General features: G+C 49.5%; 1 protein-coding gene across 3 annotated transcripts; it reads left to right on the top strand.

Moving 5' to 3' along the window:
* Positions 1 to 5,108: 5,108 nt before the first annotated feature.
* Positions 5,109 to 21,066, top strand: MLYCD (malonyl-CoA decarboxylase). 3 transcript variants are annotated; one of them, XM_031457986.2, is made up of 5 exons: positions 5,109 to 5,680; positions 13,768 to 13,880; positions 15,162 to 15,318; positions 17,635 to 17,787; positions 19,834 to 21,066. In XM_031457986.2, the coding sequence occupies exons 1-5, from the start codon at positions 5,138 to 5,140 to the stop codon at positions 20,365 to 20,367; spliced, it is 1,500 nt and encodes a 499-aa protein (XP_031313846.1). In that variant the 5' UTR covers positions 5,109 to 5,137; the 3' UTR covers positions 20,368 to 21,066. The 3 variants fall into 3 exon arrangements, with proteins under 3 accessions (XP_031313846.1, XP_064345000.1, XP_064344999.1); XM_064488930.1 differs by having other exon boundaries at positions 5,109 to 5,758; positions 19,837 to 21,066; XM_064488929.1 differs by having other exon boundaries at positions 5,109 to 5,758.
* Positions 21,067 to 21,948: the final 882 nt, after the last annotated feature.

Below are 21,948 nucleotides of genomic sequence, written 5' to 3'. Positions count from 1 at the left end.
TGTCTCTGCTGAAGGAGCCTAACATCGTTTCCTGGAGTTCTGTAAGATCAGATGTGCCCAACAAAGAACTACTGGCCTCATAAAGAACTACTGTCTCTCGGTGCTTTTATACTGTAACACTTGGACCAGAGGGTTGTACCCCATAGAACCTGCAGATAGTCAGCCAGGTACCTGGCTCCCTAGCCCTTAAACATGTGAATGAAATATACTGCAAGCCAAATCAGTAAACAAAGAAAGCTGTGGCTATCAAGTCATCAGCTGCTACCACCACCCCCAAGAGTGAGAAGAGGGAACTCAGGATGCAGACAAGCAGGCAGCCTGGCCTCTGCAGCCACTCCCAAGAGTGCACCCAGAGGGAACTCAGGATGTGAAAGAACAGGATACTGGCCCTAGATAGGTAGGTGCTTATCAAGGGGATGATGTCAAAGAGCCCAGACCTTTGCACCGTCCCATACATAGAAAAGCACCAAATTCCTTAACTTTACTAACAGTCTTCTTTCAATGTTCCGACTACCTGGTCTTTGTTGCAAAAACTCATATATCCTGGCTTTCTACCTTGCCACTTTGGAGCAGTCCCTCAGAGCAATCTGAGAGGCTGTCATCCTGGGCTTAAGTCCTCAGAAATGTCTGCCGAATAAAACATAACTCTCAGCTTTTAGGTTGTGCATTTTATTTGGGGGTGGCGGTAGTGGCTAATGACTTGATTTTATTTCATTTGACAAACAAAAGATGCTTTGTATTTCCATCTTAGCGGGACAGAAGTCCCAGATATTCCTACCGACTCCTGCAGTTTTGCTCTGCGGGAGACATGGTTGGTGTGGGATATTCTCTTCCATAAACGTGGTGGGGTGGGAAAGAAAAGAAAATGGAGCCTCACTTCCTAGAGGACAAAATAAATCTCCCTGGATAATGGTAACCATTTGAAAAGTATTTCAAAAGAAAAATTTTATTTTCCTGGCAAATTGCTCAAGGAGATGGCTTTCCATCAGCTTCTCTGTCTCTCTCTCTGTCTTGGTCGGTTTTGGTCTCTCTCTGACTCTCCCTGTCTCTCTTTCCACCCTCTTTTATCACACTCAGCAACCTCTTCCCTCACTTATTTCATAATTCCAGGAAGAAACTGCACAGGAACCAGAGTGTCTCTGAGTTATAGAGAAACAGTCCTGCCTGGGCTTCACATGGTGCTCTATTTTGGACACATGCAAATACACACCCGCTCCCAAATATTTCCATTTTATTACTTACAATCATTTAGCTAAAATATTAGGGAGTCCTTACTGCTTGTCATGTGCTTAACATGATTTATTTCATTTAATCCTCACGAGCCTGTGATAGATAATAACTCTCATCTACATCTCACAGATGGGGAAACAGCCTTTAAAAGGTGACAAAACCTACTCAGGGTCCCTGAACTAGAAAGTGGCAGGTCCAGGATGTGTGCCCAGGGCCACCTGCTGACTTCAGAGCTGGTTTTATTAATTTGCTATCCTGCCCTCTGCTCTCCCCTCTGCAATTGTAGCTACTCCAACCAAGTCCCTTTCCCACCTTTAATTTTCTACTCCTTGTTGGCTGAGACAGTCTGGAGGAGGATGTTTGAACTTGAGACTGGTCATCATCAAAGATGGCTGTTCTGCCCTCACCTGCATCTCCTTATAGGGACCCGGCTTTTGTCCTGGGTTCCCTGCCTGGATGTTGGTCCTGCTGATGGAGAGCCCAGGTATGATCAACCTGTCATGAACCCATTCAACAGATCAGGTAATTTATCTGTGCAAATTGCTGGGCCAATTTGCAATGCTGAGAGAGATTGCAAACCACCCCCCCCCATAGAAAGTGTACCAAGTGACACTCCCACCAGCAGTGAAAGAGGATGCTTGCTCCCCCACAAGTTCATGAGCCTAGGGTTTCGTACGATTATTTGATCATTACAACCCAGTAAATAAAAACTGATAGATTTCATTGAAATTTTAACTTGCATTTTCTTAATACAAGTGAAGTTGAGCCCTTTTCATACTTTTAAGAGCCATTTCGATTTCTTCTTCTAAGAACTCTCTGGCCCTATCTCTTCTGTTTTTCTGGTGGGTTGACAGTCTTCCCGTGGTGCTTTGCAGCTCTTTATTAGGGAGATTAGCAATTTGTATGTGATGTAACTTGTAAATATTTCTCCAAGGTAGTGTCTATCTTTCCTTTTCATTTTTAAGCATAAAGAAAATTTTTTTAATCATATGCTGAAATTTTCCAGTCTTCCCTTTTTTGGATTCTGGGTTTGTGTCATGCTTCCAAAGTTTTGTCTCACTCTGAGATTTTCTTCTAATACTTTTATTTCATTTTTTAAAAATTAAATTTTTCAGACATCTGGAATTTGCTTTGTACAGTCTGAGGCTAGGACCCAGCATTGCTCTTTTTCCCCAAGAACCTCTCAGTTAACTGTCATTTCCCCCCAGGTGACGTGCAGAGCTACCATTATCACACACCCAATACCCAGGCACCTCTGGACTCTCTCAGGACCTTCTCCTGTTTTCATAGACGCTTGTCTGTTCATTCAGTTTTAATTACTGGAGCTTCATAAATTTTACTATCTCGTAGGGCTGGTCCCCCTTTGAATTTTTCCCCCATTATAAAATAATCGTTATCGCTTCCCTGTGGGTTCCCATTACCACTGGGATTAAACTGGGGGAGCAAAGGGAGTGTCAATAGATGAGAGTCAGATCTGGGCATCTCACTGATAGGGTAAGTCACGTGGCCTCATCAGGCCTCAGCCTCATCTGAAGACAATTACCTGACATAGTTGATTCAAGGCAGTAACCCATTTTTCGTGTGGGCGGGGTTTGGGATTTATTAGATTCCTGTCTTGCCTCTATTTCCTTCACCATTTCAGCATGAAAGCAAGCTCAATTCTAAAGAATGCCGAGATGCTCGTTTTTAGCAGAGGCAGCATCATGGGGTCAAAGAGCACAGACTTTGGAGTGAGCCCTGCCTGGGTCCAGGTACTCCCTCCACAGTCTAGTCTGGGAGATACCTAGGGATCACTGCTGTCATTCACTAGTGTGCGCCCCCGGGCAAGTCCCTGTATCTCTCCGTGCCCCTGTTTCCAGCTCTACAAGATAGGAATAATAGTTCTTGTCCCATAGGGTTATTGGGAGGCTTCAATGAGATAATGCATTTGAGTGCTAAGAACGAGAGATGGCATTTAGTAAGCACTAACGGACGTGGTGTTGCTATTAGTGTATGTGAGCGGCTTAGCCAGCACCTGCACACATCTCTTCCTCACAGGCACGGGATATCAGAGGGACTTCAGTGGAACATCAGTTACTGACTGCTGTGTGACTAAGGAAGGGAGGGGTCCACCCTCCACTACCCAACCATCATTGGGTGCCCTGTAGATCCCAGACAAGAAAGGCCCTGCCCCAGAGCCCACCTGCCCTGGGCATACTGCCCACTATCTGTTCTCAACAGGCTCTGATGCTCTCTATCATTCTTTGTTCCTAGCTGAGGCTTCACTTTCTCAAAGAGCACATTGGGACCCTGGCTGGGTTTTCCTCTGCACTCCGCTCAATTTGGCATCAAACCTTGCAAACTCCTTCCAGTCTCTCACTCCTCGTGGCAGAAATCTCACTCCTGTAAGGAGGAACTGCCTGAAATGGGTGTGTATGTGTGGAGGCTGTAGATGGAGGGTAATTCCAGCCACCACCAATAACAATGCCACCAAGAACAACCCTCATTTCTGCCTCCCCGCCCCGTCCTGTGTCTGTCTTCCCAGTGCTTAAAAACTGACCTCAAATCTGAACATCTGGGAGCCACCAGGCCACAGAGGAAGGGACATGAGGTGGGAAAGACAGAAGATGGGGCTAGAGAGGGGAGCAGGGGCTGTAGGTACCGGGCTCTGCCTGTTATACTAAAGTATTTGGTTGTTAACCAAGTGAAAACATAGCTAGATGGATAGTTTAGAAAGTTTCCAGCAGCTGATGCAAAGAAATGGCTGGAGGAATCAAGTCTGGAAGCAGAGAGGCTACTGCAGTGGCCCGGGTGATAAGTGACAGGGGCTATAGGAGCAATGGGCTAGAGAGAAGAGATGAATGCAAGGGTCTTTTTAAAGTAGAATCAGTAAAACAGATGTTGGGATGAAGGGCTGAGGTTAAAAAGACGGTGCCTTTGAACTTAGAAGAACGGATAGATCAGCTTCTTCTCTCTGCCCCCGCCCCAAGCCCCCAACACATAACTAGCTTCAGGTCGCAGTTTAAAAAAATCACCTCCCCCGAGAGACCCTCCCTGATGACCCTGCCCACAATTGGTAGTCCATGCCGGCCCTGCTGTATCATTTCACCTTGTTGATTTCCTTTATAGCACTTATCACAGTTTGTAGTTTTGTTATCTTCTGTCTCCTTCCTTAGACTGTAAAGTCCATGGGGCACGTTCAGATCTGTGTCATTAATTATTTTATCCCCATGCTAGTATAGGACCTGGCACATACCAGGCGGTTAATAAACACTGTTGAATGAATGAGGATGAAGGAATGAGGAACAGGTTGGGGAGCAAAGTGCTTAGGAGAGCCCCGTTTGCCGCATCCGTGAGAAAGCTCTGCAGCAGTTCCCGGCTCAGGAGAGAGGAGGGCTGCAGTCCTGGGAGTCATCTGTGTAACTGAGAGCGCCTAGGCGGCGGTCAAGACAAAGGCTACCTTGCCAGAGAATTACCACCACGAATACTTCATAGGCACGCAGATTCCTTGGCTCCTCCCCAGACACACTGGATCAGAATCTCTGGAGTAGGGCCAGGAACCTACGTACGTAACACGTTCCCTGGGTGACTGTGATGTTCCCTGGGGTTGGAAAGCTCGGCCCTAGAGAAAGGGAGAGAAGCTGAGTCGGTGACTTTGGGTGGCCAGGTGACCGGACAGGGGCCGCCCCTGAAGTCGCCACCCGCTCTGCCGCCGCCGCTCCGCTCCCGGATTGGTCGCCGCCCGGGTTACCTTTGGCCACACTTGGCCTCGAGCCGCGCGCCGCCCCGCCCCGCCCCCGCCTCTCTGTCCTCCGATTGGCCGCCGCCCCTGTCGTCCCCCGGCCTCGGCCAATGGGCCGTGTGGGCGCCGGAAGCCGGAAGCGCGGCTGCGGCGGCGGTGTTCCCCAGGCAGTTGTCGCCCCGCGCCATGCGAGTCCTCGGGCCAGGCCTGACAGTGCGGCGCCTCCTCCGGCTTCGGCTTCCTCCGCGGCCGCCGAGGCCGCCGGGACCCCGGCTGTCGAGCGGACGTCCGGCGGCGGCCGGCGCCCTGGAGCGGGCCATGGACGAGCTGCTGCACCGCGCGGTGCCGGCGATGCCGGCCTACGAGCTGCGCGAGAAGACGCCGGCGCCGGCCGAGAACCAGTGCGCGGACTTCGTGAGCTTTTACTGCAGCCTAGGCGAGACGGCCGAGCGCGCCGAGCTGCTGGGCCGCCTGGCGCGGGGCTTCGGCGTGGACCACGGCCAGGTGGCCGAGCAGAGCGCCGGCGTGCTCCAGCTGCGCCAGCAGCCGCGGGAGGCAGCCGTGTTGCTGCAGGCCGAGGACCGGCTGCGCTACGCGCTGGTGCCGCGCTACCGCAGCCTCTTCCACCACATCAGCAAGCTGGACGGCGGCGTGCGCTTCCTGGTGCAGCTGCGGGCGGATCTGCTCGAGGCGCAGGCCCTCAAGTTGGTGGAGGGGCCGCACGTCCGGGTAAGGCCCCGCCCGGGCCGCCCCCGAACCCCTGGCTGCGGGGACAGTAATGGGCCGCACCCCCCGCCTTGCGCCCAGGTCCGCCAACCCTTGATAGTCCTCCCCGTGCTGTCCTCACCCGCTTCTCGGGCCCCAAACACACCACCTTCCCTTGCCTGGAGCCGTGCACACTTCGCCCTGAGTTACAGCCTCCTGCACCCTGTCCCCTTCCTCCTCTCGGCTTCTGAATCCTTGCCTCTCTCTAGTCTCTCCTCGCTCCAGTCTTTATAGAAACTCGGCCCTCCCTAACTTTTAAGGTGACTGTCACACCTCGTTCCTGATGAATGTGCTCCATAAAGTCTTTTTTAATTTACCCGAGAGCTTTCGTCTGTGCGGTACAGTTGGATGAGTACCCAGCCGAGCATCAGGCAGCTTTCTGAAAATCTGGATGGAGTCATTAAAAGTTGATTCAGCACCCGAGCCCTTGTCCTAAGAAGTCCTGTCAAATGCACGAAGGTGACTGGAACTTGAAGTCACCCATATCTAGGAGTCTGGATGCCTTCTGTCTTGTCTCTGCCACACAGCTTTGGGCAGAGCGTTTTAGCTCCTGAGTTCAGCCCTTAAATAGGATTCTAAGTTGACTTCTGAAAGTAATCAGGCACTTAGCACAGTAAGTTCATGTTAGATGCCAATAAATACTTTAAGATTTAAGTAATGATGACTTGAAAGGTGGCTGATAGTTGAATAGAGCCTTTTTTATACTGTTGACATTAAATATGGCAGGACCACTGACTTGCATTTTTAGTAAACCAAAAATGATGTATATGTTTCCAGAAGGTCTGATGTTTGAACTTTATCAGGTGCAGCTGGCTTTAAAAAAAAATTGAACAGTTGAACAATTACGTCCTAATTCATTTAAGAACTCAACATTGGCATGGTTTTCATGTTCATTGCCTCTCTCTTGGGTAGGTGATAAGCATGTCACCTTTTACTTAAAGGTAACAGATCACTTGCGGTCACATGACTATATAGCCTCATCATATTATGTGAGTCATGGTGTTTATCAGAAACTTTATCTTTCCTAGCTACATGGCCTTAGAGGCATAAAATTGGGTGTAGTTAATAGGACTAATCTCAGGCTGATAACAGTGGCTGTGATGTGGTTGCTCATAACAGCTGGAGACTCGCAGGCTAAGAACCCACAATTGTTGATGGCACTGGCACCAAATCAGTCCTGGAGTCTGTGTTGAACTGCCCATGTTCCCGGCTAAATCCCTGTCTGGATGGCTGAGATCTTGTGTTCCACACACTGTGCATACCCACCCCACCTGGTTCCTCTCAAGAGAGTCTTGGATCTAGCCTGCAATCCAAGTAGACATTTTTCTCCTTGAAGCAGAGACCAGTGCTCCTGAAATCCTTCTGAAACTTGATCCTCATCACATAGGAGGCTTGAGAATTAGGTAGGATGTCTGTCCCCTGTTGCAAAATGAAACCCTCTACCCATCTGTCCATCCATTCAACCCGTGGTTGTTGGGTGTTTATCTTATACCAGGCATGCTCCAGGCTCCAGGGTCCCTGGGTCCAGAAGCTTCCCTTCTACAATGGGAAGAGTTAGGAGCAGACTTGCTAGGTGTAAGTGCCTTTTATGCACTTGCTCATTTCATCCTCAGCAAGACTTAGGGACTGTCTGACAGAGAAAGTGATTAGAGCTGGTGAGAGAGCCCGACCCAAGCCCCGCCTCCACGACTCCACGGAGCCAGTGACCTAACTAGATCGAAAATGGGTTTGTTCTCTTAGGATTTGCCTTTTTCTGTAAAACTAAAGGAAAGGTAGAACAACCCAGTTGAGTAATGCTTTGTTTTGTTTAGTTTCACTGAGTCAGGGGTTCAGTATTCTCCAGTTATGATTATATGTATCTTTCCAAGACTTTGTACAAGCTTCTGTCTCGTCAGCAACCTCAGCGCCCATCTTTCTCTGAAACCACAGGTCAGTCTCTACTCTTTTGTTGAAAATCATCAACCCTCACATGGCCAAAAGGATCACGTTCATTGTCTTTCCTTTGCCATTTTTGCAACCATCTGAGATATCCCAGCTTTCCCAGCATTACTTCCTTCTGCGGGCCCTGCTCTCCAGCCAAGCTGGCTCCAGGATGAAGTTCCCAAACCCACATCCCGGTGTGATTCCCATAAGAATAAGAGCTCTGTCCACCCCCAGCTAATGTGCTGGGCTTTTCCAACCGCTCCATCTCCAGGTGGTCTCACCCAGTTTTGAGCTTCATCGATGTTATTGTCTGTACCCCTGAGTGGGATTTTATACATTAACCACAGAATTCAGCATTTGAAACATGTTGTTCCCCCGAAACTAGATGATCAGCCCCCTGAAAACCAGGACCTTGTCTTAAATTTCTTGCGTAGCAAAGTGATGAATGAAGCAGGAGACGGACTCCCAGGTGCCCCACCACCCAGCTGCAGAGTCGGCAGCTAGCCATTCCCATCTGTCCTGAAGTCAGACTGCTCCGCTCAGGGTTCTGAGCCTGGAACAAAGCCCAGAGGCCATGAAAGTTTTCTGCACTGCTGAGAGAGTTCCCATCAGGCCTTCAGACTACACTTGCCTGGGCGATTCCTTCTGTTCCATCTGGTCCTCAGTCCTCCTAATCTGTGAGTCGTTAGTGACTTGTTTCCTTGCTCCTCCCCACATGAGAAAAGTTGTAGTTATGGTGCAAGTTGAGAAGGAACCTTGGGGGAGCCGAAAGCTGTGACGTTGAGACTTGATTTGGGGGAGGAGCCGATCCCAGGGGAATCCAGAGCTGTCAGGGAATCCAGAGCTGTCAGGTCCTAAGGTGTCCAGCGTTCCCTCCCTTTTTAGTGAAGGCTGTCCACACACATAAGGGAAAAACCGTCACGGACTGACAGACCAAAAGTCACGTGGAATGAGCAGAGGGTGAGTGACAGTGGCTTGACCTCGGCCTCTGCACGTGACCTGGACATACTGGGTGCAGAAGCCTTTTCTGGTGTTGCCATCAGACCTCTTCCGTTTCTTTTTCTAGAAATAGCATCCTTATCCCAAGGGCCTAGAACCGTTAGTGGCTAAATCTGTTGGTTCCCTTCCCCTTTGCCCTATGTGGCTATGTGGATTTGTTTTTTAATCTCTATCATTCAGATCATTCAGAAAATTGGGTTTTTTTAATCCACAGAGATTGCCCCTGGGATCTGAGGTTGTAATTTACCACCAGAATCACTTCATGTGTGTGGTCCACCTTCATCCCGTTTCTTCTGTTGCTCTCTGGATTTTGCATCCAAATTAAAGAGGCAACGCAGCTAGAACTTTATGCTTTTAAGAATTCAGTGTTGGAAACCACCAGGAGTCTGGTCCTCAAAGCTTTAGAGCTAGAGCCCCAGACACCCCAGCCCTAGAACCTATAGTGCCCCAGGAGGCAGGGGAGGCAGGGAGCACCAGTTCTCAGCACCTCTTACTGTGCACAAAGCACCACATCACACAGGTGCGCTTGTCCCTGGCCCCTGCTGACCATCGGAGCTGCCAGGTGACGTCAGGTGGACGTGCGCTGGCTCACAGGGGAGTTGTCTGGGGTTCAGCCCTGGGTGTTGTTGCCCTGGAATGAATGGCCTTGGTCCACTGGTTCCCCTCCCAGGTTCTTATTTACTGCATCTTGTGAGCGTGAAGGCTCTTTTAGAATAATTGGCAGATATGAGGCCAAGAATGCCGATGGGGTGTCTCGTACAGGACAGTGGGTCCAGTGGACGACGCACCGGGGTGGGGAAGGAAGGGCTGGTCCCCGGTGCTGTCTTTGCCATCCGCCAGTTAGAGATGTGATTTGAGGCGATCGCAGCCCCATCCCTTAACAGTCCTTGGCCAGTGGTCTCTGCGCTGAGGTGAGAGACCCAGCCGGTGGTCCGTCTGCCCAAGGGATGTCGTGGAACTTTGCTAAAAATAGGGTTACAAACAAGGACAGAGTTTGTCAAGATCAGCCTTTCTGACCCAGGGCCATGGTTATTGGAAATACGGGGAGAACCCAGAAGCCGGACGTTTCCATTTGAGTGTAGACTGGTCTGAAGCCCAAGGCCAGAGGCCAGGCAGGGTCTCTTTCCTTGGACATTTAAAATCAGATAAGGTTTCTTTTCTCTTCCTAAAAAATAAGGGAACTCTCTATCCTTTTTGATAGGAAGTTCAGAGTCAGTATCAGGTCTCTTTGCTGGGAAGACACAAGTGCTGTGTTGAAAGTTGTGACCTCCCGGCAGAGGTCAAATGTGTAGCATGTCTTTCAAGATAGCAGGTCCAGCGTGGAGAAGGTGGACGTCACCCCCTGTTAATTACAAGCTCGTTAGAGGCCAAGTGTCTCAGAGGCAAGCCTGGGACTTTCTGATTCATCCCAAGTCTCCACCCCCAGGCTGTGTCCACCTCGTGCTGTTTTGTAGAACTTCTTGGATTATACTAAGTGAATTCATCTTAATGGATTGATTCCAAGAAAGGGATTTTAGTTGTTTTCATAATTAAGGAATTTGTAGAAAAGGTACTTGACAGTGTCCTTGACATCTCTGATCACTGGATATGGCTCCCTCCCCAGTTTTAACCATAGGAAATGGAGCAATAAATCAGTCATCGTGTGTGTGTGTGTGTGTGTATGTCTGTGTGTGTGTGTGTGTGTGTGTGTAGAGGGGGTGATATCAGATCCATAAAGCAGCTCAGTCACACCAGGAAAAGAAACGATCCCTTTGGTCATGAGATAAAATGTACTTTTTGTTTAAAATGCTCTTTTCCTCTGTCAGAGTTCCATGTGAATTTAGAGGCTTATTATCAAGCATGTGGCCTTTCGGTAGCAGTAAGTCCGGATCTGCATGTTCTTCCCTGATGTGGGGAAGTGAGGGCGCTGGGATCGGGAGCATGAATTCACCACTGTCCTCCTGAAGGAACCGCCCTGTGAACTTGAAGTCCCCTGTCTATCTCTGCCCCTGAGGCAGGATGTGCAGCTTACAGACTTTTTGTTTTTCTGCAGAGTTATTTCCAAAGGCCCATTGGGGTTGAAGAGTTAAGTTTCTTAGAAAATCCTCAGGGAAACCACGTGGACTCCCATTCTAGAAGGTCTAGGCACTGTCAGCGATGTGTGGGCAGCAGAGGGGAGCTGGCACTTAGGAAATGATGGGCGATTTGAACATAGAAATTACAGTCAGATGAGAGGTCTGGGAGCCTTAACAGAAGCCCAGGCGGAACATGAGGAAAGGGAGCAGACTCGTGTCAGACATGGTCCACACCCCACCGTTGCAATGCGCAGCCTGTGCAGCGCTGTGTGGAACAACCTCTGGTGGTTAACCTAGTGGTCTCGGGGTTCTGCCAAATTCTGCGCTTAGCTCAACTGATAAAAACTTATTCGTAGATAGGAAGGTTGTGTTGGCAGTTGTATTTCTGTGTCCTGGATTGCCGATAAATGATGGCTGGATTACTGTGCACAAAGCCTACGCCATCTCTCTCCCTCCTGCTGTCTGGGGTCCAGCAACCTTGTGCCTTCGGTGCTCAATTCCAGCCTGAACAGCTGCGGTCCTCAGCACTGAGCAGTGGAGATGTGTCACCTTTAACCTAGATTCCCAGTTCTCGTGTCCAGTGTCACAGGAGCCCAAAATAGAACGAGGGGACTTGGAGAGGTGGTGCTTTCACCAGCCAAACCCTTTCTTTCATAATTAATTCTGAATTCAGGCCGAAGCTAGACCGTTCCAGCTTTTTCCTATTATGCGTGTAGTAGAGACACCAGCACATCCTACGTGGAATGCAGCTAATCCGTTCCCAACCTTTCCATGCAGAAGTTCCCGACTTGGGGTCCAAGAACCCCTGGGGAGGAGCTACAGATAAGTGTCAAAGGCATCTGTGAGCTGCAAGAAATTGTATGCAGAATTTTACGGGTGCGTTTGCTTTTTCCTGGAGATAGGGTGCACGGTCTTGAGCACATCCCCAAGAGTATGTGAGGCCCCCCCAGGAAGGTTAAGACCCACGTAGTCAAATGCGTAAATGCAGATTGAGAAAGAGCCCTGGTGTATTGCCTGGCACACGCCACCCCCCTCCCTCCCTGCTACTGCTGGGTCACTGTTCTCCAGTTTTTCTTCTCTTTTTCATTCGCTATCAATCTGTTAATCATCTCCCACATGGAAGAGCCCACTGAATGCTTTGAGAATGGGGAGATGAATCAGAAATTACCTCTGTCCTTAGAGTTCAGAGCCCAGTGAAGAAGACCCAGCGACAGGATACAGACTTCAGGGGAGTTACATAGGTCATCTGGCCCAGTCACCTGTAGGCATGTAAATACTTTTTAAGGCATCTCCACCATGTTCATGCAGACCCCTGCTCCATGACTTCCCATGGCCAAGGGCCATGTCTCCCTGAGGGAAGCCTGAAGTACTCAGAAGTTCTTCACATTAAGTCTGACTGTGCCTTTCCCAAGTTGGTCCTAGATTTACCCACCTCCTTACCCAGTGGGAGCCTCACAGAACAAATGTGTGACCTCTTCCGTGTCCCAGGCCATCAGTGTTTAAAGATGGATCTCACTTCATTCTGAAACTTTTCTTGAAGCAGTAACCCTATGCCTGCAACTTAGCCTCGAGTGACAGAGTTCTGATCCTTTCATCTTTTACCAGGGATTAAAATGTGAGATGGCCCTCTAACAGTTTTACAGCTTTTGTGCAGTTTTACAGCTTTTGTGCAGTTTTACAGCTTTTGTGCAGTTTTACAGGTGTTGTCCATCGTGGTCTTTGTGATTTCTGTAGAGATTCATAAGGTCAATTCTGTACCAGACATACTGAGATGCTTACTATTATCCAGTAATAATATTCAGTGTATCTGTTAGTATGTAGTTCATCTATGAGTAACAGAGACTCAAAATAAGAGTGGTTTGAATAAGAGAGGATTTTTGTCTTTCACATAGAAGTCTGGAGGTAGGCAGCCTAGGGCTGATCCTGCTCTATAGTGTCCTCAGTTGACCCAGACTTCTGTCTGTTGCTCTTCCCTGAAAAACCTTCATTCCCAAGATTACCTCATGGCCCAAAATGGCTGCTCCAGCTCTAGCCAGCACATCATGTTCCAGCCTGCAGTGGAAAGAACAAAGAAAAAGATGGGCAAAGGGCTGCTCCTGCCATCTTTCAAGGTTCCCCATAGCAGGACACCTCTGCTTATATATGATTAGCCAGAACTGGGTCATGTGCCTCCACTAGCTGCAGTGCACGCTTTATTCTGAATAGCCATGTGCCTAGCTAACAAGTGAGGCTTCTCTTCATTTGGAAGAAAGGGACACAGCTATTGAAGAACAACAAGCCATGTCTCCTGCTCTGGGCATCCTCTCCACTCTGGCTGTTACAGAGCTTACCACCGTTACACGGGCAGCAGTCACAGTGGGCTCAGCTAGGATGGTTCTGCTCCTGCATCCTCTCCCTTCCTTACATACCTCTTGTTCTATTGTTGCTTGAAAAGTTTCAGTGCAAATGTATCTGGTGGTAAAGTTGAGTCAAATCATTTTTGAAAGTACACTAGGTTAAACAAACGAGGTGAATATCTCATCAAATCTAAATGCATGGATGGCCAGATAGACTATTATTTGATGGCCCACGAGGTTAAAAAAAAAAACCTACTGATTAAACTGTGACCTGCCATCTTTTGAAAACTGCTTCCTGACTTAAGAGATGTTAAAATAGGAAAATGCACATCTTAAGATTTGACAAGATGTGGTACCTGGACCCAGTACTTGTTTCTCTTAGGAAACGAGGGAGGATGTTTTGATGAAATCACAGGCTGTGCCTGAGAGGGTGTTAGCATTTCCTCCACGACACACCATTCAGCGTCAGATAACGTCCTGTGTTTAGTTGCATTCCCTGCGGCAAATGAATTGGAACATAGTTTGATCTGGGCAGCTTAGTTCAGATGAAACACTCCCCTTCAGGTGTCTTACAGATGGAAGGAGCAGAGAAGTAGAACTGAGTCCAGTCTGAGGTGGCTTTTGCAGACTCAGCTTTCATACCATGTCCTGGTGTCTAACTCCTGCCAATGGCAGTGATGCAGGGATGGGCCTGGTCTCTTTCCCTCAGAAGGCCGGCACTTTCTCCTCTCCTTTTCAGGAAATGAACGGGGTGCTGAAAAACATGCTCTCAGAATGGTTTTCTTCTGGGTTCCTGAAATTGGAGCGGGTCACCTGGCATTCGCCGTGCGAAGTGCTCCAGAAAATCAGTGAGTAAGTATTACGTTCCCACTTTTCCTAAACCTTAGCTTAAAGCCAGTCTCCAATACTGTGTACATTTTCCTCCAAGCCTAAAGAAACCCAAACACAGTATCACAAAGCTGACTGTCCTAGCAGGTAATGTCGAGACCATGGCGGAAGGAAGGACCCAGACAGAAACCGATTGTTCTGCCAGTAAACCCACATGTGGTTTTTAAAAACAGAAACGGACTCAGAGACATAGAAAACAAACTTATGGTTACGAGGCCTGGGGAGGTGTGGGAAGGGATAAATTGTGAGTTTGGGAGTTGCAGATACTGACTACTATATATAAAATAGGTAAACAAGATCCTGCTGTACAGCACAGGGATGTTATATGCAATATCTTGCAGTAACCTATAATGAAAAAAATATGAAAAGGAATATATGTATGTAGATGTATGACTGAAATATTATGCTGTACACCAGAAATTGGCACAACATTGTAAGCTGATTACACTTCAATTTAAAAAAAACCGACATGTGGGGTCTCAGTTCTGTCCTCATATTTAAAGCACACGGTTCCCCCTTTTCTCAAGACCGCATTACCAGAGCGGCACAGATTCACTGGACCAGGAATTTGCGTCAGTAACGCAGACAGCATCTATCTCATCCAGTTGTTGAAATTTCTACCTTAGATAAAAATCTCTAAATTAACAATATCGGTCATGAGTCCATCCTGCCCCGGCCAGAGTGAAATGCAGGCCGGCTGACACGGTGGTCCTTGCCCACAGGAGGAGCTCTTCCCGCCCCAGAGCTCCTCAGTCCACATCGTCTCCTGCAACCTAAGGCTCGGGAACTGTCGCAGCATCACAGATGCGAGGAGCTGACGGTGCTGCCATTATGTTACGTGTGGAGACAGAACAGCGGGGGGCTGAGCATCTGGACAGATGGAACCAGCCAGGCAACGCGTGTATGGTGGCAGCCCTGACTTCAGACTGCAGAGATTCAGAGGAAACAAGACATAGGACGGACAAAGACGCGCATCTGGTTAGGTTCCTGTGTTAAGATCTGCTGCATAACCTCCCCCGAAGGGCCTCGCAAACTAGTCCAGGTTTTAGAGCACAGATTGGTGTGTAAGATGGTCACTAATGGTGGTTCCTCTCAGGCAGTGCCGTTTCACACGAACATGATTTTCTTTGAATTTCCCAGAGTCCATCGAAGCTTGAAGGATTTCTTTGCCTTGAGTGAAGAGTGAGTCAGAATCAGCCACAGTTATTTAATGTTTGTCTCGCCTCTTTCCAACGTTCTCGTCAGGTCTGAGGCTGTGCACCCCGTGAAAACCTGGATGGACATGAAGCGCCGTGTCGGGCCCTACAGGAGGTGTTACTTCTTCTCTCACTGCTCCACCCCTGGGGAGCCCCTGATCGTTCTGCACGTGGCGCTGACCAGCGAGATCTCCAACAGCATCCAGGTACCCCGCACGCATGGTCGGTTCAGGGTGGAGCGGACGTCCCAGAGTCCCTTAAGTTTTGGAGGAACTTAGTTTTCTTCCCTTTTGTAAAATAACCTGCCTTCGGATTTTGTGGATCTTGGAATTGGCTCAATACAACCTCCAAATCTGCAGCTACGGGGCGTAGACAAGTGGTGTGTGGCAGGGGTGGGGCGAGGAAAGCTCCCACCAGGCTTGTGGACTGTGAGTGGGACAGGCATGAGGCTGTTGCAGGGGACAGCGAAGAGGTGCAGGGGTGCGTGGCTCCACTCTTCAGCTTCTGTCAAGTGCCCAAGGGTAGTTTCAAAAGACACACGAGTGGAAAATTGGAGAGTAGACGGTGCCCGTGTGCCTTATGTAGGCGGGTGCTCTGTCTGGTGGGATGGACCCGCCTGCAGCAAGCTTGGCCTCTCCTTGAGAAGTTGGTGAGTGTTGGAAACATCGACTTGGGCAGGCGCACAGGGGCTGGGAGAGGAGCCAGAGCAGCAGGGTCGGGGAGGAGAGCAGGTGCAATAAGAGTAAAGGCCAGTGAGGGGAAGTGGAGACACCAGATCACCTTGGCTTCTGGAAGCTGGAAAGGTGATCGTGGGTCACAGGTGGGTGCTGGGCAGCATCTCCTGGCATCCGAGGGTGGAAAAGTCAGCAGAGCGGCTGGGCTGGGCGGGTGTTCTTGGTCTGCAGAGAGCCTCTCCTAGTCGATGTTTGTGTTTGGAGGCGCCAGCACAATCACTCACTAGAAATTATTACTGCGTCTCCCAGGGCAGTTTGATGACAACCATTAAAATATAAAACGTGTGTTGCTTTTGACCTAAAAATTCCACTCTTTGGAGACTTGAGCACCTGGACACATGAGAGATTGTGTCTGTACATGGTTTTGTGTGTTGTGTGTGTGTTTAAGTGTGTACTTGCCTACAGCCAATGAGACAGACCTGGAAAGGTGTTCACCAAAAGCTTAAGAGCAGGACCAGGGGTTTAGTTTTGGAGTAATTTGTGATTTCTCCTTTATGCACTCATTTCTTGCCTCTTTGGCATTATGCCCATCTCATTTGTATAATTAAGGAAAGGTTCGTTTGTTTGGGAGGGGGTGTTGAAAACTTTAAAAAAAGATTTGCTGGGAATTTTTGAATCAGAAACCACAAGGTAACCTCCAGACTTCTTGCAAAACAAAGGAGGTAATTCAGCAAGATGAAGGCTGAGAATGATGGGAGGAGAGCTCTGACCTTTGACCTCAGAGTTCCTCCGTCAGCTGCAATGCCGGAGAAGGCCTGGTGTGGCCCTGGGTGTTGTGGCCCCTGTGTCACCGACTGCCCACTTTCCTTAATGACAGCAGTTCGTGACTTCCCAGGAGTCACAGAAGAGACCCTGTGAGCGTCTGAAGGGACCAGAGCCCAGGACACTTCCCCAGGTGGATATGCTCAGACCCGCCCATCCCATGTGCAATTTCAGAAAGTCTGTAGGCTCCAGACCTCAGCCTGGGTGCAGGACCAAAAACCCCCACTTCAAGCATCCTGTGTAGCCAGTGGAAGTTAGAGCAGTTGAAGCAGGCTCTTCAGAAGCAGGCTGGCGTTTCTGTGTCCAAGCAAACCAAAGGTCACCACCGCTGTCCCACTGTTGTCCAGTGGCCCTCCCCGCACTAAGGCTCAGAACGCCCTGCACTCACATCTCAGAGCTAATCAAGTGGGACTTGGCCAAGGGACTTCCCAATACTGGTCATTCTCATTCTTAGATCGCTTCCCGCACATGTCTGTGCAGATGTGTGGTTTCACTGCAAAAAACAAGGATGTGGTACAGAACCAAGAAGGTGCCTAGGAAAGACGTGAGAAGGTAAATTTCCCAAGAGAAAAATTACGCAGGGTGGCACACAGCCCAGTGAGAAATCTCAACAGCTAGATTTCAGAGTCATGGAGTGAAGCCACCGTGGGGACAGGATGTTGGGCCTCCGCTCAGGAGCCACAGGAAGTGGAGCCTCTTGGCTGTGACAGGGGCCAATGTGTCGTCTCTGGATGTCAGAGGTCAGGAGTTTGTACAAAGTCCTGAGAAAGACCAAGGGGACCTGAGTTGCAGTTCAGCAGAGTTTGCTCGGGAATTCGAATTGATGGAAATGTTACAACAGGAGCAGCCAGCCCGGGGAAGTGGTGAGATTGCCGCCGCAGAGAGATCGCAGAACAGAAGAGGGCGCTGAGTCTCTAGGGCCCCTGAGTCCAGGGAGACCCTCTCTCCAGCCCGGGGAGGAGTGAGGGCGGTGGGGATGCGTCCACCACCAGTGACAAGCACATTACCACCGTCCATGTTTTCCAGGCGATCATTGTGAAGGAGTGTCCCCCATCGGAAACTGAGGAGCAGAACAGGATCACCACAGCCATCTTCTACTCCATCAGCCTGACCCAGCAGGGGCTGCAGGGCGTGGAGCTGGGCACCTTCCTCATCAAGCGGGTGGTCAAGGAGCTGCAGGTGAGTGAGGTGCAGTCTGTATCCCAGTCTTATGATGGCCGAGGAGCCCTGCCGTCATTTTTGGGGACGGGATGAAGCTCTGGGCTCAAGGGAGCTGGAGTGGTCATGCCAGATGCCTTGGGACACTTCCTGGGAGCCCTGGGGCTCCTCGGAGATAGAAGCAGTGCCAAGAAAAAGGTACCTGGCACTAGCTTCTCATTGACCCCAAAACGCAGGTGTGTCCTGAGAACAGCACTGCACCTTGGCTGGCGGGGCCGCTTCTGATTGGCACAGCTTGTCCTGTCAGTGTCCCCTGCAGGGCCCCCTTCACTCCTGCTGTCCAGTCCCTGCTGCACCTGACCACCCCCAGCCACCCTCGCCCACACCCTCTGGGCCCTGCGCCCACCAGCCCAGGCTTCCTCAGGGTCCGGGACAGAGTGTCGAGGTTAGACCAGGCAGCCTGAGAGTGAATGCAGTGGCACTATGTTTTTTATAACTACCTTCTCTTGGTTGTCCTGAAAAACACACTTTGCCCATCCTGCAGCAGAAGTGTTCATGTCCACTCTGGGTCAGGGCTTTTTCAAACTATCCTGAGGGGCTGGGGTGCACTGGAATGAGGAGAATCTAGTTTTTAGGGGAAGTAATTAGATTGTTAATAGTTGGCTCTGAGAGCAGTGGTCTCTGCTCCTGGTGGTTTTAACGCAGACGGACACTGCAGAAGCTCTTCCTCAGAGAAAGACAAAGGGTGGAATTAAAACATGTACGTGCCTCGTGTTAAATTCCTGATTTGACATCCAAGAACTCGGGACTCAGTGGGGTATTAGCTCCATCAGTCACTCCCTGCCCTTTTGTCCCCAGAGGTGGTGATTACACTGAATTTCTTCTTACTTCCTGCGTCTTCGCTGCAGGTGTTAATGAATGAGGCAGAGGGGGGCGCAGTGAGGATCAGTCAAAGGAAGAGCAGAACCTGGGCTCAGGGTGACTCACCCACAGACTCTGTTTCTGAATTAGGTGGCCCGGGAGCCATCCTGATGGCTGACCGCTTCTACACACAGGACTGAGCGGAAAAGTCACCAGAGAAATCTGAAAGGAGGCTCTTCTGCCCAGAGGTGTTCACAGGGGTTTGTAAAAGCCACCTTCAATGCCCAATGAAAAGACCAGGGTTAGGAAAATCATGAGATCATCTTATCTTTTCCTATTATTCTGTTGTTCAAGTTATGGTTTTGAATTTTGAGTGATAATGAGAAAATGCTCATGATATAAATTCATAAAGCAGGGTGTAAAATAACTGTCTACCCTTATAAAAACTGCCTAGAGAAAGACCAGAAGGAGTTACACTCTATCAAGCCTGGAGAGTACTTATCTCAGAGCAGCAGAGGATGGTGGTTTCTTTGCATCTGTCATAAATTCTTTAAAAAATTTTCTATAGTGAGCATATATTACATTTTTAATTGGAAAACGCTGGATTTTTTAAAAATAGTCATTGAGATCGCTCTGTAGTTTGAACAAAAATGATTGAACTATAGTATCTGATGTGGAGAAATACTCATTGCCTCCCCTTCTATGCCATCCTCTGCCCTCACTGTGGTCTGTTTGGGCAATCAGTTATTCATTCAACAAACAGTCATTGGGTACTTCTGCGCCAAGCATGAGAGCAGGTTCTGTGGCCTCAGCAAAGCCCATGGAGGGGCCTGGTGTGCTAGGAAGACAAGCCCTGTAGTCATAAGATGGCATCCCATGTTGCAGCCGCCCTGCCAATCCAATTTCAGGCAAGTCCCCCAACTTGCCAGCGTGAACAGTGGTGCAGATGGAGACACCATCATAAAGGCTTGTCCTGGGGATTCAAGAGGCCTCCAGGACCCAGCACACATCAGATTCTTAATAAATGTTCCTTGGGAGAAGAAAATTAATGTGCATCAAATACCACCTTGTAAACCATACAGTCACACACAGAGGTCAGTGATACATAAACCAAAAATGAGGAGGTCTTTCTGCATCAGCGACTGACCTGCTGAATTTTGTGTGTTTTCTCCGCCTTCCTTTCCCCACCCAAACTGTGCCTTCCAGAAGGAGTTTCCTCACCTTGGGACGTTTTCAAGTCTGTCTCCTATCCCCGGATTCACCAAATGGCTCCTGGGGCTCCTGAAGTCGAAAGCCAAGGAGCACGGGAGGAGCGAACTGTTCACCGATTCCGAGTGTAAGGAAATCTCTGAGATCACAGGGGGCCCCGTTCACGAGACTCTCAAGGCCTTCCTGAGCAGCAGCGAGTGGGTGAAGTCCGAGAGGCTGGTCCGGGCGCTGCAGGCCCCCTTGATGAGGCTCTGCGCCTGGTACCTGTACGGAGAGAAGCACCGGGGCTACGCCCTGAACCCCGTGGCCAACTTCCACCTGCAGAATGGCGCTGTGATGTGGCGCATCAACTGGATGGCAGACGTCAGCCTCAGGGGCATCACCGGCTCGTGCAGCCTCATGGTCAATTACCGCTACTTCCTGGACCAGACGGCCGCCAACAGCACCGCCTACCTCGGCTCCAAGAACATCAAGGCTTCCGAGCAGGTCCTCAGCTTGGTAGCCCAATTTCAGAAGAACAGCAAACTCTAATGTACCCTTTCCCAAAGCAGACACCCCGGCTGGGAAAAGAATAATTTTCTGGATGGTCGGGGGCAGGGTCATGTATCCAAAGGCGCTTTTAGAGTAAAGCAGAGTTAAACTGTGGTCTCTGGCCTGTGGCAGGGTCACACCCAGCAGCCATTCCCTGACTTTGATTGCAAACAAGGGATGGTGTGGGACCTGAAGCAGGGTGGTGGTGGTGGGTGCAGGGGGATGCAGGCTGGGTGGGGACATGGGGCTCTCTCCAGAAGATTCCATCGTGGCCTTTGGCCTGGCTCCCTGCCCTGGGACAGTCTTCAGAACCTGTAGAGCCTCTGTCAGTGCCCGTCCCAGGGTGGATGGGTCAGCCTCACTGGGACCCGGGCAGACAGCCCAGGTGAGATTTCCCTTTGAGCTTAGAACATAATTCAACTGTGGTCGCTTTAGCCATTTCTCTCCACTCATTGCGAAGGGGTCAAGGGATGCCCTACGTTTCACTAGTTTAATTTCAGTGTTCATGAATGTATAAAAAGGTTTGTGACTTTGCACAAACTGTGCTAATTTAAATCACTGGACATCAGAGTTGTTGTCACCTAGGGCTTAAATTGGATTATAGACTTGATGGTTACAGTGATTCAAGTTCATAATGAACTGAATGGTGAAGAACAAGTTTGTTCTGTGAAACATTAAACACGTGGTTCTTTACGATCACATGGTGGTCGTCTTTAAGATCCAGACCTCACTAGCTGTGACCTTGGTACCCAGCCAGCCAGTTGGTGTGTTCGGTGCTCTGTGAAGGTGGCTTGAGAACAAAGTTGAAGACAGAAGCGCGCTGGTTACTGGGGGGAGGGGGCTGTTCAGTTAGGCGGGCGGGTCCCCAGCCCTCCCCGCCTTTCACCTTCCAGACCCGTCCTCAGACTTTCTCTGTCATCTTCTGCATGTTACTTGCTGCCTGATAACAAACAGCATGACAGTGGTCACCACTAGAAATTATGCTTTTCCTAAGTTCTAGTAGAAGCAGTTTCTTCTAGAAGCAGCATTTTTACATTGCTTTGAGCTAATGCTGGGAGCCCCTAGGCTCTGCAGGCCTGAAGTTCCTGCTCTCCAAGAGCTTGGAAAGAGTTAGGGTGAACCTTGAGACTACAGCTTCTGATCTCCACCCACCACTTCTCATCTCCCTTTTACCTCTTCCGATGGAAATCTTCCAACAGAAGTGGAGAGAGGAGTGTAATGACTGTGTACTTATCCACCAGCTTTCACAATTACCAATAATTTTCCATTTTGTCAAATCTTACCTTATTTCTTATAATGCCTTGCATTTAACTACTCTTTGAAGACAGAACAGAGAATGATGGCAGGATGGATGGAGGATGATGGATGGATAGACAGAGGATGCATGGATGGAGGATGATGGGTGGACAGAGTATGAGTGGATGATGGATGGATAGATGGTTGGAGGATGGATGGATGAATGATATGGGTGATGGATGATGGGTGGATGAATGGCTGGATGGAAGATGATGAATGGACAGCTGATGGGTGGTTGATGGGTGGAGGATGATGGGTGGATGGAGGATGGATGGATGGGTGGAT

Source organism: Camelus dromedarius, chromosome 9 (genome assembly GCF_036321535.1).
Source record: "Camelus dromedarius isolate mCamDro1 chromosome 9, mCamDro1.pat, whole genome shotgun sequence".
Classification (NCBI taxonomy): Eukaryota; Metazoa; Chordata; class Mammalia; order Artiodactyla; family Camelidae; genus Camelus; species Camelus dromedarius.
The sequence above is the reverse complement of the archived record's forward strand: the minus strand, read 5'-3'. Positions and strand labels throughout refer to the sequence as shown.